This window comes from Oncorhynchus clarkii, chromosome 2, assembly GCF_045791955.1.
Source record: "Oncorhynchus clarkii lewisi isolate Uvic-CL-2024 chromosome 2, UVic_Ocla_1.0, whole genome shotgun sequence".
Classification (NCBI taxonomy): domain Eukaryota; kingdom Metazoa; phylum Chordata; class Actinopteri; order Salmoniformes; family Salmonidae; genus Oncorhynchus; species Oncorhynchus clarkii.
In genome coordinates, this window is record NC_092148.1 from 69222033 (window position 1) to 69237313 (window position 15281).

General features: G+C 43.5%; 1 protein-coding gene across 6 annotated transcripts in view; it reads left to right on the forward strand.

Moving 5' to 3' along the window:
* Positions 1-15281, forward strand: part of LOC139372930 (cadherin-related family member 5-like) — a 43812-nt gene that overhangs the window by 18913 nt on the left and 9618 nt on the right. For all 6 annotated transcript variants that reach the window (XM_071112825.1, XM_071112851.1, XM_071112815.1 and 3 more), the window contains 3 exons: positions 563-756; positions 881-901; positions 1158-1964. In XM_071112825.1, the coding sequence (XP_070968926.1) occupies positions 563-756; positions 881-901; positions 1158-1964 (1022 nt within the window). The remainder of the gene's footprint in view (positions 1-562; positions 757-880; positions 902-1157; positions 1965-15281) is intronic.

A 15281-nucleotide genomic window follows, 5' to 3' on the forward strand; every position in this document is an offset into this window, starting at 1 on the left:
GCTTGATGGTTTTTGCGACTGCACTTTAATAAACTTTCAAAGTTCTTGAAATATTCCATATTGACTGACCTTTATGTCTTAACGCAATGATGGACTGTTGTTTGTCTTTGCTTATTTGAGCTGTTCTTGCCATAATATGGACTTGGTCTTTTACCAAATAGGGCTATCTTCTGTATACCAACCTACCTTGTCACAACACAACTGATTGGCTCAAATACATTAAGAAGGAAAGAAGTTCCACAAATGAACTTTTAACAAGGCACACCTGTTAATTGAAATGCATTCCAGGTGACTAGCTCATGAAGCTGGTTGAGAGAATGCCAAGAGTGTGCAAAGCTGTCATCAAGACAAAGGGTGGCTACTTTGAAGAATCTCAAATATAAAATAAATGTTGATTTGTTTAACACTTTTTTGGTTACTACATGATTCCATATGTGTTATTTCATAGTGTTGATGTCTTCACTATTATTCTACAACATAGAAAATAGTAAAAAATAAAGAAAAAAACCCTGGAATGAGTAGGTGTGTCCAAACTTTTGGCAGGTACTATATGTGTGTGCAGTCCCTCAGGGCCCATTGGGGGACGGGCGTCTCCATGGTAGCTGTGCAGTAGGCAAGGCTATGGGTGTGGTCATCCTGGGGCTGACTCTGTTAGGCTGCGCTCTGTATGCACTGCAGCATGTCCTCCGGACATACAGAGGACTGAAGGACCCAGAGGACAGGGGCTGTATTGCACAGGGAAAACACCCCAATGTGGTGAGATATACTGACACTTCACCCTGACCCCTACCCTTTTAACTTTTAACCTCTAACATTTAGACATTCTAGTCCTGTGCACTGACCTGTGCGTCTCTCTGTTTGATCTACCCTGCTGGTCTAGAGATTACAATGGTTCCAACTGGTGAGTCTCTCTCTGTGTGTGTGTGTGTGTGTGTGTGTGTGTGTGTGTGTGTGTGTGTGTGTGTGTGTGTGTGTGTGTGTGTGTGTGTGTGTGTGTGTGTGTGTGTGTGTGTGTGTGTGTGTGTGTGTGTGTGTGTGTGTGTGTGAGACCTTTCCAACTGGTGAGTTAATAGACAAAGGAGCAAGTGAGCTAACATCACATAGTGTATCAGTGAGACAGTCAGTCAGCCATGTCGATTTGTGTCTTTTCTCCCCAGGTGAGTCACAGTAGCCCCATGCCAGTCCTTGATGAGGTGAAGTTCAAAAAGGAGGGTCTAAGCACCTCCACCTCCACCTCCAAGCTCCTGGGCGGTCAGAGCATTTACACACCTGCAGACTCGGACCCTTCTCCATTCAACGCTTTACCCATAGCTACACCCTCAACAACCTACATCCAGCCTATACTAGCCAACTCCACCCATACACCTAGTACAACCATCACACCTGAACTACTCAAGACATCCACTCAACACCTGGGCAACTCCAGCTCTAGTACACCCCCACACCCATCACCTACACCTACCATGGATCAGACAGACTCGCCTTTAGCTACACACCCCTCCCCTGTTGCAGATCCAATAGGTACACACACTCAGATAGAAGAGACACCTACCTCACCTAACCATCAGCAGGTACACACACCTTTACCTCCTCCCACTCCGATCAACTCACCCCCTCACCCCACACCCCCTCCTACCTCACCTACCACACCTCTCCCTTTCTCACCTACTCCAGGCCCGATATACAATCCTGAATGTACAGGATATAATCACACACCTTTACTTACTCCACCCTGTCCAGAGCAGGACAGGGTAGGGACACCCCCACCTAAACCCACCCCAGGGCAAACACATACCCCTGTACTGACCATCACCTGCCCAGAGCAGGTAGGACAACCAGGGTACCCTGAGGAGCGCAGACCCTCCACCCACAGCCCTGAGACAGCCTCCATCGGTGATGATGACTGCTTCCTGGGGGATGAAGAGGCCACCAGGAACAGTGATGATGATGAGGATGAAGAGCTGGTGAGACTCTATTCTCACATACAGCCCACATTCCTGATAACAGACTATGACAATGACATCACGACTGAGATCCCTGCCAGTGGTGGAGAGGAGGAGGGGACTGGGAAGAGCGAAGGAGTGGAGAGAGAGAGGGATTGGATGGAGGGAAACAAGGGAGGGGCCGGGAGAGACAGGGATGATATGGAAGGAAAGGGGGGTAAATTAGAGTGCGAAGGGGAGAGTTTGAAACAGGGGAGTCCATCATTTCAACCCCGTGATACAGAGCAGGAAGTATCAGTGGGCCAATCAAAGGAGTGATAAACAGTAACCCAGCAACACTCTATTGCAACACTCTCTAGTCACTGAGGCCAAACATTTAAGAACACTCTGAAACACGCTTGCACAAACACACACAGACACACACACACGTACACTGATGATATTAGAACACCCTAGACTTGCCTCAAGCAAGTGTAGGTGAAACATAACACAACTGGCCATGTGTCTGAGATATAGGCCACACTCCTCTTGTAGCCTTTGACTTGAGTCTTTTGTGTTACTGTGTTTTTGTTGATGTTCTTATTTTGTTCTAAAATGGTTCAAGGGACTCCTGGACACTGTGTGTAGGCCTTCTTCTGTCCTCCCCTTTGACCATTCTTATTTAGTTTTTACAAAAAACACCCCTGTGATAAGATGTTACCTACTTCAGTGCTAGCCATGAACTTCATGCTTCTCACATAGTTCCAATGTCCACAACACAGGATTTGGAATGATGGTCACGAGAAATTGCTTCAGCAAATACTTTTGTTGTTTGGATTGTGTGTTCTTCTACTGTATTTCTGTGTAGCGTGATGTAAAATATGATGACCAGAATTTTCAGGTTACATCAACTGTCTCAGTCTGTCTCTACAGTATATATCAGTAAAGTCATCATGTGACTGAAGCACTGGTTCATGGGAGTCGTGGTTCTTATACCCTGGAGACTAACACACACACACACACACACACACACACACACACACACACACACACACACACACACACACACACACACACACAGAGGGAGACAGATAAATGCTCAGTCAAATTCATATATACTGAACAAAAATATAAACGCAACATGCAACAATTTCAAAGACTTTACTGAATTACAGTTCATATAAGGAAATCAGTTAATTGAAATAAAATCATTAGGTCCTAAATGGATTTCACATGACTGGGAATGCAGATATGCGTCTGTTGGTCACAAATACCTTAAAAACAAGGCAAGGGCATGGATCAGAAAACCAGTCATTACCTGGTGTGATCACCATTTGCCTCATGCAAATGTGAAACATCTCCTTCGCATAGAGTTGATCAGGCTGTTGATTGTGGCCTGTGTAATGTTGTCCCACTCCTCTTCAATGGGTGTGCGAAGTTGCTGGAATTTGCTGGGAACTGGAACACGCTGTAGTACATGTCGATCAAGAGCATCCTAAACATGTGCATCTCTGTGCATTCAAAATGCCATCGATGAAATGCAATTGTGTTCGTTGTCCTCAGCTTATGCCTGCCCATACCATAACCCCACCGCCACCATGGGGCACTCGGTTCACAATGTTGACATCAGCAAACCACTCGCCCACTTGACGCCATACACAGGGCCTGCAGTTGTGAGGCTGGTTGGATGTACTGCCACATTTTCTAAAACGATGTTGGAGGCGGCTTATGGTGGAGAAATTAACATTCAGTTCTCTGGCAACAGCTCTGGTGGACATTCCTGCAGTCAGCATGCCAATTGCACACTCCCTCAAAATTTGAGACATCTGTGGCATTGTGTTGTGTGACAAAACTGCACATTTTAGAGATACACCTGTGTAATGATCATGCTGTTTAATCAGCTTCTTGTCAGGTGGATGGATTATCTTGGAAAGGAGAAATGCTCACTAACAGGGATGTAACCAAATTTGTGCACAGAATTTGAAAGAAATAATCTTTTGTGCATATTGAAAATGTCTGCAATCTTTTATTTCAGCTCATGAAACATGGGGCCAACACTTTACATGCGTTAAAAAAATTTATTCAGTGTAGTATGACTGAGGCTACACGAGAGAGACAGACAGAAGGGGGCGCTGGCCCTTTAACAACAGCCTCGGAGAAGTAGGCTATAGTGTGCGTGTGTGCGCGTGTCTGATGTAGAATGATTCACTTTTGGGACAACGTTAAAGCAGCCCAGCCCACCAATATCAGTCATGCTCGTGTGCGCTGTCCATTAATCCGTTTATTCATTTATCAAACTATCTATTTTATTAATATCACGCGATTTGCAGTTGTCCAGAGAGATGACGTTATTACTGCTTATACATTACGTAATGCACCGGCGGCTGGGAATCCCAATATTCATATTAAAAACAGAATATTCATACATTCAAACATACCGTTTTTAGCTTCTTCTGATAATAGTCTAATCTGTTCATATGGTATAGATCTGTCATAACATGTGACTTTATATATACATTTTGTAGTGTTACGTTAAATGAAGAAGCGATACAGTGAGAGTGAGACATTCAGAGAAAAAGAGCAGGACAGGACAGACCGACAGCCGCTTTGGTCTCGCTCTGGGGTGGACCGCTACACGCGCACGAGACGCGGCAGAGCAGCGGCAGAGAAAGACTCAGCGGAGAACGGATTCCTCTATGTGTACTGTACACCAAAATAATTATTAGTATTAAAATTGTCGTTTCGCGGGTTCGTTGTTAATAACCGTTTAGCGGGGAGAGTAGAGGAGAACTGCGCCGCTGTAACTATAGTCTCTATGGCCGCTCTATCAGGAAGTGAGATGTGCGTCAAATACCTGATGTTCGCTTTCAACCTCATTTTCTGGGTGAGTCACTACTGTACTATTAAAGCACCTGTGTTGGTTTGTGTGTGTGTGTGTGTGTGTGTGTGTGTGTGTGTGTGTGTGTGTGTGTGTGTGTGTGTGTGTGTGTGTGTGTGTGTGCATTTGTGTGTGTGTGTGTGTGTGTGTGTGTGTGTGCGTGTGCGTGTGCGTGTGTGTATGCATTTGTGTGTGTGTGTGTGTGTGTTTGTGTGTGTATTAGTGTGGCTCGCAGACAACAGCAGGTTCATTCATAGAAATGTTATTTCTAAGGGTTTATTCCACACAGTATGGAGGTGGTGTACAGCAAGAGGATGATACAAGTGAGTGCGTGCGTAAGAACGATATACAGACTGAGATATAAAGAGACATAGCGTGAAAGAGTGCAGCTGAGTGCAACTGTTGCATGTACTAACCTGTTCCTGGCATAATGATAGCCTACTCTCAACCCTTCAACATACTGTAGCAACCAAAAGATAGAGGGTGTGTGTGTGTGTGTGTGTGTGTGTGTGTGTGTGTGTGTGTGTGTGTGTGTGTGTGTGTGTGTGTGTGTGTGTGTGTGTGTGTGTGTGTGTGTGTGTGTAGATGTATCTGTCTTGGAAGGGTTTGTCAGTATCTGCTTGGGGGAATTGGAATGATTTAGCTGGCCATGACTGGACTGAGAAGTGGCATCTTGTCTGTGACCGGTGGAATAATCTCCCTCACACACACACACGCACACGCACACACACACACGCACTGGCCGAATAATCCCTGGTGGCTAAGTGACCCAGTTCTAGTGTGCACAGCATTTCAGTAATTCGACCTTGGTATGTGGTTGTGTCTGTTTTGTGTTTTGTCTTGGTGGGGTGTGTGACTGCGTGCGCAATACAGATGAATGTGTGTGTGTGTGTGTGTGTGTGTGTGTGTGTGTGTGTGTGTGTGTGTGTGTGTGTGTGTGTGTGTGTGTGTGTGTGTGTGTGTGTGTGTGTGTGTGTGTGTGTGTGTGTGTAGGGTAGGGTAGTCTGTAGTGTGTGTACCCAACTGTGTGCAAGCAGCATAATTAGATTAAACAGACTAACGCAATCACTCACAGAGTAGACCAACTAAATCACTCACAGAGTAGACCAACTATATCAATCACAGTGTAGAACCCAGGTCGTCTGCATCCCTCCCTCCCTCCCTCCCTCCCTCCCTCCCTCCCTCCCTCCCTCCCTCCCTCCCTCCCTCCCTCCCTCCCTCCCTCTACCTCTCTGATCAGGTGACTTCAGGGCGTGACTTATACTCTCTACTACTTTCTCTGTCTATCGCTCTTTTGCTCTCTTTATCTCCTCTTTCTTTGTCTCTCTCACTCTCCATGAGGCTGTCTAGGGAAATAGGAGAGAAGTGTTCTGCTCTGTTACAGACAGAGATCACGTTAGTAACATGGCAGTGTTCGGAGGGATCAGGTGTGTGAAGTACATCATGTTTATCTTTAACTTTTTCTTCTATGTACGTCTACTTCACTTAGTGTGTTTGTGTGTGTGTGTGTGTGTGTGTGTGTGTGTGTGTGTGTGTGGGGGGGGGGGGGGGGGGGGACAGACGGATAGAGACGTAGCGTGAGAGAGTGCACCTGAGTGCAACTGTTGCATGTACCAACTTGCTCCTGGCATTATGATATTCTCAACAATACTTTAGCAATCGAAAGACAGAGGCTAGGTGTGTGTTTGTGCGTGTGTGTGTGTATGGTGAATGTTCACTTCCTCTTGAATTAGGCGATTCTCTCAGAGGGAAAACAGGTTCTGAGTAATCTACCCCGCCTCATTGAGTTTATATGGCCTTTTTAGGTTTGGTCTGATCAGACATGTTATCCACACTGCTGAACAAGCACAAGCATATGCAAACGCACATACACACATGCACACATACACACACTTTGGTATGTGGTTGTGTGTGTGTTGTATGTTGTCTTGGTGGGGTATGCGACTGCGCGTGACGAGTGCATGCTCAAAGCAGATGAAAGAACAGTGCGCCCCCTCTTGCATGATTCAGAGCATGTGTCTGTTATGTCTGCACACTGTGTTTACAGTGCTGAATTAAGACTTACTTTAGCACACAGTTAGACAGTGCTGTTATTGTTGGGTTATGCCTGATGTATTGTGATATGTGATTGATTGCTTCGTTCTGTAACGGTCAATCGAGTTTGAGATAAAGAATAACATGGTTGATTAGAAATCGCTGTCATGAAGTTAGCATGACTGTAGGTTGTTATGTATGGGTGTGTGTATCTTTTTGATAGTTTCTGCAGCTGTTGACATTGTATTAGCAGTAGTGTGTGTGTGTGTGTGTGTGTGTGTGTGTGTGTGTGTGTGTGTGTGTGTGTGTGTGTGTGTGTGTGTGTGTGTGTGTGTGTGTGTGTGTGTGTGTGTGTGTGTGTGTTAAGGGTAGCCTATCTGTGGTCAGTAGAGTGTGGGCCTAACTGTGTGCAAGCAGTATAATTAGATTAAACAGACTATCTTAATCACTCACAGAGTAGTGTCTTAATGCAAATACAGTGTCTTATAAGCTAATGTGGGCTGGGCATACTGAAGATGCACGACATTATAATAATAAAATCAATCAAGTCAACCAAATCACAGAGTAGACCAACTAAATCACTTACAAAGTAGAACCCAGGTCGTCTGCAATCTTCTCTCCCTCCCTCCCTCCCTCCCCCTCTCCTCTACCTCTCTGATCAGGTGACTTCAGGGCGTGACTTATACTCTCTACTACTTTCTCTGTCTATCGCTCTTTGCTCTCTTTATCTCCTCTCTCTTTGTCTCTCTCACTCTCTGTGAGGCTGTCTAGGGAAATAGGAGAGAAGTGTTCTGCTCTGTTACAGACAGAGATCACGTTAGTAACATGGCAGTGTTCGGAGGGATCAGGTGTGTGAAGTACATCATGTTTATCTTCAACGTCTTCTTCTGGGTAGGTCTACTTAACTTAGCTTGAGTGTGTGTGTGCAGTGGCGTAAAATACTTTTACTTTACTACATTCCTAAAGAAAATAATGTACTTTTTACACCCTATGTTTTCCTTGACACCCAAAGGTACTTATTACAAAATAATTAGCAGGACCGGAAAAGTGTCCAATTCACACACTTATCAAGAGAACACGTGGTCATCCCTACTGCCTCTGATCTGGTGGACTCACTAAACACATGCATTGTTTGTAAATAATGTCTGAGTATTGGCGTGTGCCCCAGGCTATCCATACATTTTAAAAACGAGAAAATAATATCGTCTGCTTTGCTTAATATAAGGAGTTTTAAATTATTTATACTTTTACTTTTACTTTTGATACTTAAGTATATTTAGAACCAAATACTTTTAGACTTTTATTCAAGTAGAGGTTTACTCGGTAACTTTCACTTTACTTGAGGAACTTTCTATTTTGGTATCTCAAGTACGACTTTTGGGTATTTTCCCCACCACTGTGTGTGTGTGTGTGTGTGTGTGTGTGTGTGTGTGTGTGTGTGTGTGTGTGTGTGTGTGTGTGTGTGTGTGTGTGTGTGTGTGTGTGTGTGTGTGTACAGTGCATTCGGAAAGTATTCAGACCTCTTTACTTTTTCCATATTTTCTTTGTTACAGCCTTATTCTAAAATGGATTAACTAAATACAAATTATCATCAATCTACACACAATACCACATAACGACAAAAGCGAAAACAGTTTTTTTGACATTTTTACAAATTAATTAAAAATATAAAAACAGAAATACCTTATTTACATAAGTATTCAGAACCTTTGCTATGAGACTCAAAATTGAGCTCGCATCCTGTTTCCAATGATCATCCTTGAGATGTTTCTACAACCTGATTGGAGTCCACCTGTGGTAAATGCAATTGATTGGACATGATTTGGAAAGGCACACACCTGTCTATATATGGTCCCACAGTTGACAGTGCATGTCAGAGCAAAACCAAGCCATGAGGTCGCTCCAAGACAGGATTGTTTCGAAGGAACAGATCTGGGGAAGGGTACCATTGAAGGTCCCCTTATGTAACCAAGATGGAACTCATTGGCCTGAATGCCAAACTTCACGTCTGGAGGAAACTTGGCACTGTCTCTATGGTGAAGCATGGTGGTGGCAGTATCATGTGGTGGGGAAAGATGAACGGAGCAAAGTACAGAGAGATCCTTGATGAAAACCATCTCCAGAGCCCTCAGGACCTCAGACCTCAGGACAATGACCCTAAGCAGGCAGCCAAGACAATGCAGGACTGGCTTCGGGACAAGTCTCTGAATGTCCTTGAGTGGCCCAGCCAGAGTCCAGACTTGAACCCGATCGAACATCTCTGGAAAGACCTGAAAATAGCTGTACAGCGACGCTCCCCATTCAACCTGACAGAGCTTGAAAGGATTTGCAGAGAAGAATGGGAGAAACTCCCCAAATGCAGGTTTACCAAGCTATGTAAATATGATATTTTACTTTTTAAAATTTCTAAAAACCTGTTTTTGCTTTGTCATTATAGGATTTTGTGTGTAGATTTATTAGGAAAAAGTGAAGGGGTCTGAATTCTTTCCGAATGCACTGTATGTGTGTGGGAGTTTGTGCGTGTGTGTATGGGACAGAGACATACAAATAAATAAAGAGAGTCGCACACTCAATATACAAGCTCCCATACATATGGGTGAACCACCATTGTTTCGGCATCAGTGTGCTATCACTGTGCCTTCTTCACCCTAAAGTGGTTTACCCAATACATTACTTGGAGCTTGTATATTGAGTGTGCGACTCTCTTTGCTTATTTTTATAGCATACAGTTTACTCCCCGTTAGTCAGCATCTCTACCAACGTCTTTTGGGTGCTCGCCAGCCCATGCTTTTTATTGGACAGAGACATACAGACAGATGGATAGAAACATAGTGTGAGAGAGTATCACTGAATGCAACTGTTGCATGTACCAACCTGCCCCTGGTGTAATGATTGCCTACTCTCAACAGTACAACAAAAGACAGAGGCTAGCCCATTAATCAAATTCAATGAATTATTACATTGTTCTCTACAATATTACAACCTTAATATGCTTGTACTTAACAATGTTGATTAAATAAGAACGTTAGTTTATTGTGACCATTGCTAGTTTAGACCGTGCAGCTCTTGGTTGCATATTTTGGCAACTGAAAACTGGAACCTACTTTTTTCGGGGAGGGTAGATATTGGAATACAGTCTTTTAGATTTTTTGAGGATAATATATATATATATATATATATATATATATAGGCTAAATCATGTTTTGTATTCTGCAGATTTCATTTAGAAAAAGCCCATGTTATCACAAGCAAACATGAAACCACAGCTTGTCAGTTGACGTTGGAAGTTAAAGCTGTTCTATTTAGCAGCATTTTGACCATGGCCGTAAAAACATTATATTCTCTCTAATCACGCTAAATTCTATGACTAAATCGTTGGTAACTTTTGAACTACATGTAGGGTTTGGACTATTGTTTTTCAGATACAATGTTCTATTGAATGAAACGGTAATTTTATGGGTGAACACTAGGCTTGTGCGGTGTACCGTATACTGGGGTATTTGGAAAAAGTCACAGGATGGTTTTTCAATACTGTCAACACGTTTTTTTGTACATTTGAATATTTGTAGCTACTTTTTAAGTAAATACCTTCAGTCAACTTGTGCAATACGTTAGGAGATAAAGAACATTTCATTCTTCATTTCACCTGTTACATTATTATGAAGTTTATGGTAGTTCCCAGTCACACGTCACTTAGTGTTTGTTTACAAGCATACAACAGAGACTGGAGCCTTGTGAGTCACTCTGTTGTGCAGCATGCACCAGGTGATCTAATTACAGTATGGAATTCACAACTAATTGTTTGCGAGTTAGACATCTTATAACTATTAAGGTAACTGTCTAAAATGTGCTAAATGCTCTGCCGTTTTGCTAATTTAGTAGCTAGTTAGCCATCTAGCTAACGTAAACTCACCCCATTCTGTACAAATGTGCGTAACCGCGACATTCAAACGAGGCTGCAATGAAAACGACTGGGACTGTAGTGACTGTGTTGGCATCAAAATCTGGGATGTGAACTACGTTTCGATTCAGTGTTGATTGACATGGTAATGGACTAACAGTATTTGAGAAAAGATAAAAAAACTGACCCCTCTGACGCTGTACGTTACATCGTGACGTGTCGCTACGTAACGTACAGCGCTGTAACAACAATATGTGGAAAAAGTCAAGGGGTGAGAATACTTTCTGAAGGCACTGTATATTTTTCTATGTGAGAGGTTATAGACCTACTGTCAGTATATTAGGCTATGTGAGAGGTTATAGACCTACTGTCAGTTTATTAGGCTATGTGAGAGGTTATAGACCTACTGTCAGTATATTAGGCTACTGTGATATTAGAGGTTATAGACCTACTGTCAGTATATTAGGCTATGTGAGAGGTTATAGACCTACTGTCAGTATATTAGGCTATGTGAGAGGTTATAGACCTACTGTCAGTATATTAGGCTATGTGAGAGGTTATAGACCTACTGTCAGTATATTAGGCTATGTGAGAGGTTATAGACCTACTGTCAGTATATTAGGCTATGTGAGGTTATAGACCTACTGTCAGTATATTAGGCTATGTGAGAGGTTATAGACCTACTGTCAGTATATTAGGCTATGTGAGAGGTTATAGACCTACTGTCAGTATATTAGGCTATGTGAGAGGTTATAGACCTACAGTCAGTTATGCTATATTCTATTTAACCCATCTGAATAGTACAGTTTCCTTGACTTGCCATTTGGAAGTCCCTGTCTTGTGATTGTTGAATTTGTATAGCATCTCACAATCATCACACATAACATATCCGGCACAGCTATGATCCTCTTTTACCACTTCACCAAATCTTTCCCAAACATTAGACTACTAATGATTTTCAACTCCATTTCGCAACTTTTCTCTTATTGAATTAAACACACACATCTTCCTTTTTGCCTCAGATGATCGACGTTAGGCAATTGGTGTTTATTTGGGACGCTAAAGTCAGGGGGGGGGGGAGTCATCAGGCAAGGAGTCATTAGCAAGGTAGTCCTGCATGGCCCTAGGGCTCAGGTCGCGAGAGAGAGAAAGGAAGAAATAAAGAGAGAGAGAGAGTTAGAGAGAGCATACCGGTACATAAATTCACACAGGACACCGGATAAGACAGGAGAAATACTCCAGATATAACAGATTGACCCTAGCCCCCGACACATAAACTACTGCAGCATAAATACTGGAGGCTCAATATAGCTTATAGATAGGAATTGCACAATAATTATACAGTCATGGATTTTAATGCATTGTTTTCTATTTATTCAACCTGCCGCCACCCACCTCCCCTTCAGCTACACAATATTTCATGACCCTAAACTTACCCGCTCATCACTAATGCTGATACACTCATACACACACACACCCTGGAGCAGATCACTATTCTCCATTGAGGCTAAAGTTAATAATTAGACTAAGGAGGCGGTTTGAGGAATGTGTGTGTGTATGTGTGTGTGTGGGACAGAGACATACAGACAGATGGATATAGCGTGAAAGAGTGCAACTGTGTGCAACTGTTGCATGTACCAACCTGCTCCTGGCTTAATGATACTCTCAACAATAAATAAAAATCTAGTCAGATGATAGAAGATGCCACATTTTTTTTATTTTAAAGACAAAATTGGTGAGAATAGGAGTCACCCTTGGAAGTTGTTGCCCTCCCTGAAACAGTTGGGATATAGTGATGAACAGAAAACAAATTGCAAAAGCTTGGGTCTTGAGGTCAATGTGGAAATCACGTTTGACAAGAAAGTGGTTGTTGACAATCTCAAAACTTTTTTCACAACAGTTGCCTCAAATTTGGTTGAGAAGCTATTGGTTGTACTGGAGTGTATGGGAAGGGTCAGGTCTTGGGCTTTTACTCCAAGTGATTGCCTTTTCCTTTACAGCAGTGTCTCAGGTTGAAGTTGTCAAGCGACTGTCTGAACTAAACTGCTCTAAAGCTACAGGCCTCGACAATATCCCTGACAGGATTTTAAGAGATGGAGCTAGACTTATTGTCCCTTGTGTCACCCATTTAATCAACATCTCTATTGAGCAGGGTAGTCCCCAAGTATACAAAACTAGAGTGATCCCTATCCACAAGAAGGGCAGCAAAACAGACAAGGGAAACTATAGACCTGTATCCATTTTGAGTGTGCTGTCTAAAATGCTTGAAAAGTAATGTATGAAAGATTGAGGAATATACCAGCAAGAATAATCTTTAAAATGAACTACAGTCTGGTTTTAGAAAGTCCCACTCCACTGATAGAAATATCTGTGGAATGGTAATGCTGGATCTGCAGGCGTTTGGTATGGTTGATCATCGTATCAAATCAAATCAAAGTGTATTTGTCACGTGCGCCGAATACAACAAGTGTAGCCCTTACAGTGAAATGCTTACTTACAGGCTCTAACCAACAGTGCAATTTCTAAGTAAAAAAATAAAGAAATACTAGGTATTAGGTGAAATAGGTAAGTAAAGAAATAAAAACAACAGTAAAATCACAGTGAAAAATAACAGTAGCGAGGCTATATACAGTGGTGAGTCTATATACAGTAGCGTGGCTATATACAGTAGCGAGTCTATAACAGTAGCGTGGCTATATACAGTAGCGAGTCTATAACAGTAGTGAGGCTATATACAGTAGCGAGTCTATAACAGTAGCGTGGCTTTATAAAGGCACCGGTTAGTCAGGCTGATTGAGGTAGTATGTACATGTAGATATGGTTAAAGTGACTACGCATATATGATGAACAGAAGAGTAGCAGCAGCGTAAAAGAGGGTTTGGGGGGGGGGGGGGGGAGACACACAATGCAAATCGTCCAGGTAGCCATTTGTTTACCTGTTCAGGAGTCTTGTGGCTTGGGAGTAAAAACTGTTGAGAAGCCTTTTTGTCCTAGACTTGGCACTCCGGTACTGCTTGCCATGCGGTAGTAGAGAGAACAGTCTATGACTGGGGTGGCTGGGGTCTTTGACAATCCATCCTGGATGGCAGGCAGCTTAGCCCCAGTGATGTACTGGGCCGTATGCACTACCTTCTGTAGTGCCTTGCGGTTGGAGGCCGAGCAGTTGCCGTACCAGGCAGTGATGCAACCAATCAGAATGCTCTCGATGTTGCAGTTGTAGAACCTTTTGAGGATCTGAGGACCCATGCCAAATCTTTTTAGTTTCCTGGAGGGCAATAGGCTTTGTCGTGCTCTTTTCATGACTGTCTTGGTGTGTCTGGACCATTTTAGTTTGTTGGTGATGTGGACACCAAGGAACTTGAAGCTGTCAACCTGCTCCACTACAGCCCCGTCAATGAGAATAGGGGTGTGCTCGGTCCTCCTTTTCCTGTAGTCCACAATCTTCTCCTTAGTCTTTGTTACGTTGAGGGATAGGTTGTTATTCTGGCACCACCCGGCCAGGTCTCTGACCTCCTCCCTATCAGCTGTCTCATCGTTGTCTGTGATCAGGCCTACCACTGTTGTGTCGTCTGCAAACTTAATGATGGTGTTGAGTCGTGCCTGGCCACTCAGTCATGGGTGAACAGGGAGTACAGGGGGAGACTGAGGACGCACCCCTGAGGGGCTCCAGTGTTGAGGTTCAGCATAGCAGATGTGTTGCTACCTACCCTCACCACCTGGGGGTGGCCCGTCAGGAAGTCCAGGATCCAGTTGCAGAGGGAGGTGTTTAGCCCCAGGATCCTTAGCTTATTGATGAGCGTTGAGGGTACTATGATGTTGAACACTGAGCTGTAGTCAATGAATAGCATTCTCACGTAGGTGTTCCTTTTGTCCAGGTGGGAAAGGGCAGTGTGGAGTGCAATAGAGATTGCATCATCTGTGGATCTGTTTGGGCGGAAAGCAAATTGGAGTGGGTCTAGGGTTTCTGGGATAATGGTGTTGATGTGAGCCATGACCAGCCTTTCAAAGCACTTCATGGCTACGGACGTGAGTGCTACGGGTCTGTAGTCATTTAGGCAGGTTGCCTTCATGTTCTTGGGCACAGGGACTATGGTGGTCTGCTTGATGTTGGTATTACAGACTTAATCAGGGACATGTTGAAAATGTCAGTGAAGATACCTGCCAGTTTGTCAGTACATGCACATGTCCTGATAATCCGTCTGGCCCTGCAGCCTTATGAATGTTGACCTGTTTAAAGGTCTTACTCACTTCAGCTATGGAGAGCGTGATCACACAGTCGTCCGGAACAGCTGATGCTTTCATGCATGCCTCAGTGTTGCTTGCCTCGAAGCGAGCATAAAAGGGATTTAGCTCATCTAGTAGGCTCATGTCACTGGGCAGCTCACTGCTGTGCTTCCCTTTGTAGTCTGTAATAGTTTGCAAGCCCTGCCACATAAGACGAGCGTCTGAGCCTGTGTAGTACGATTACATCTTAGCCCTGTATTGACACTTGTCTGTTTGATGGTTTGTTGGAGGGCATAGCGGGATTTCTCATAAGCTTCCGGGT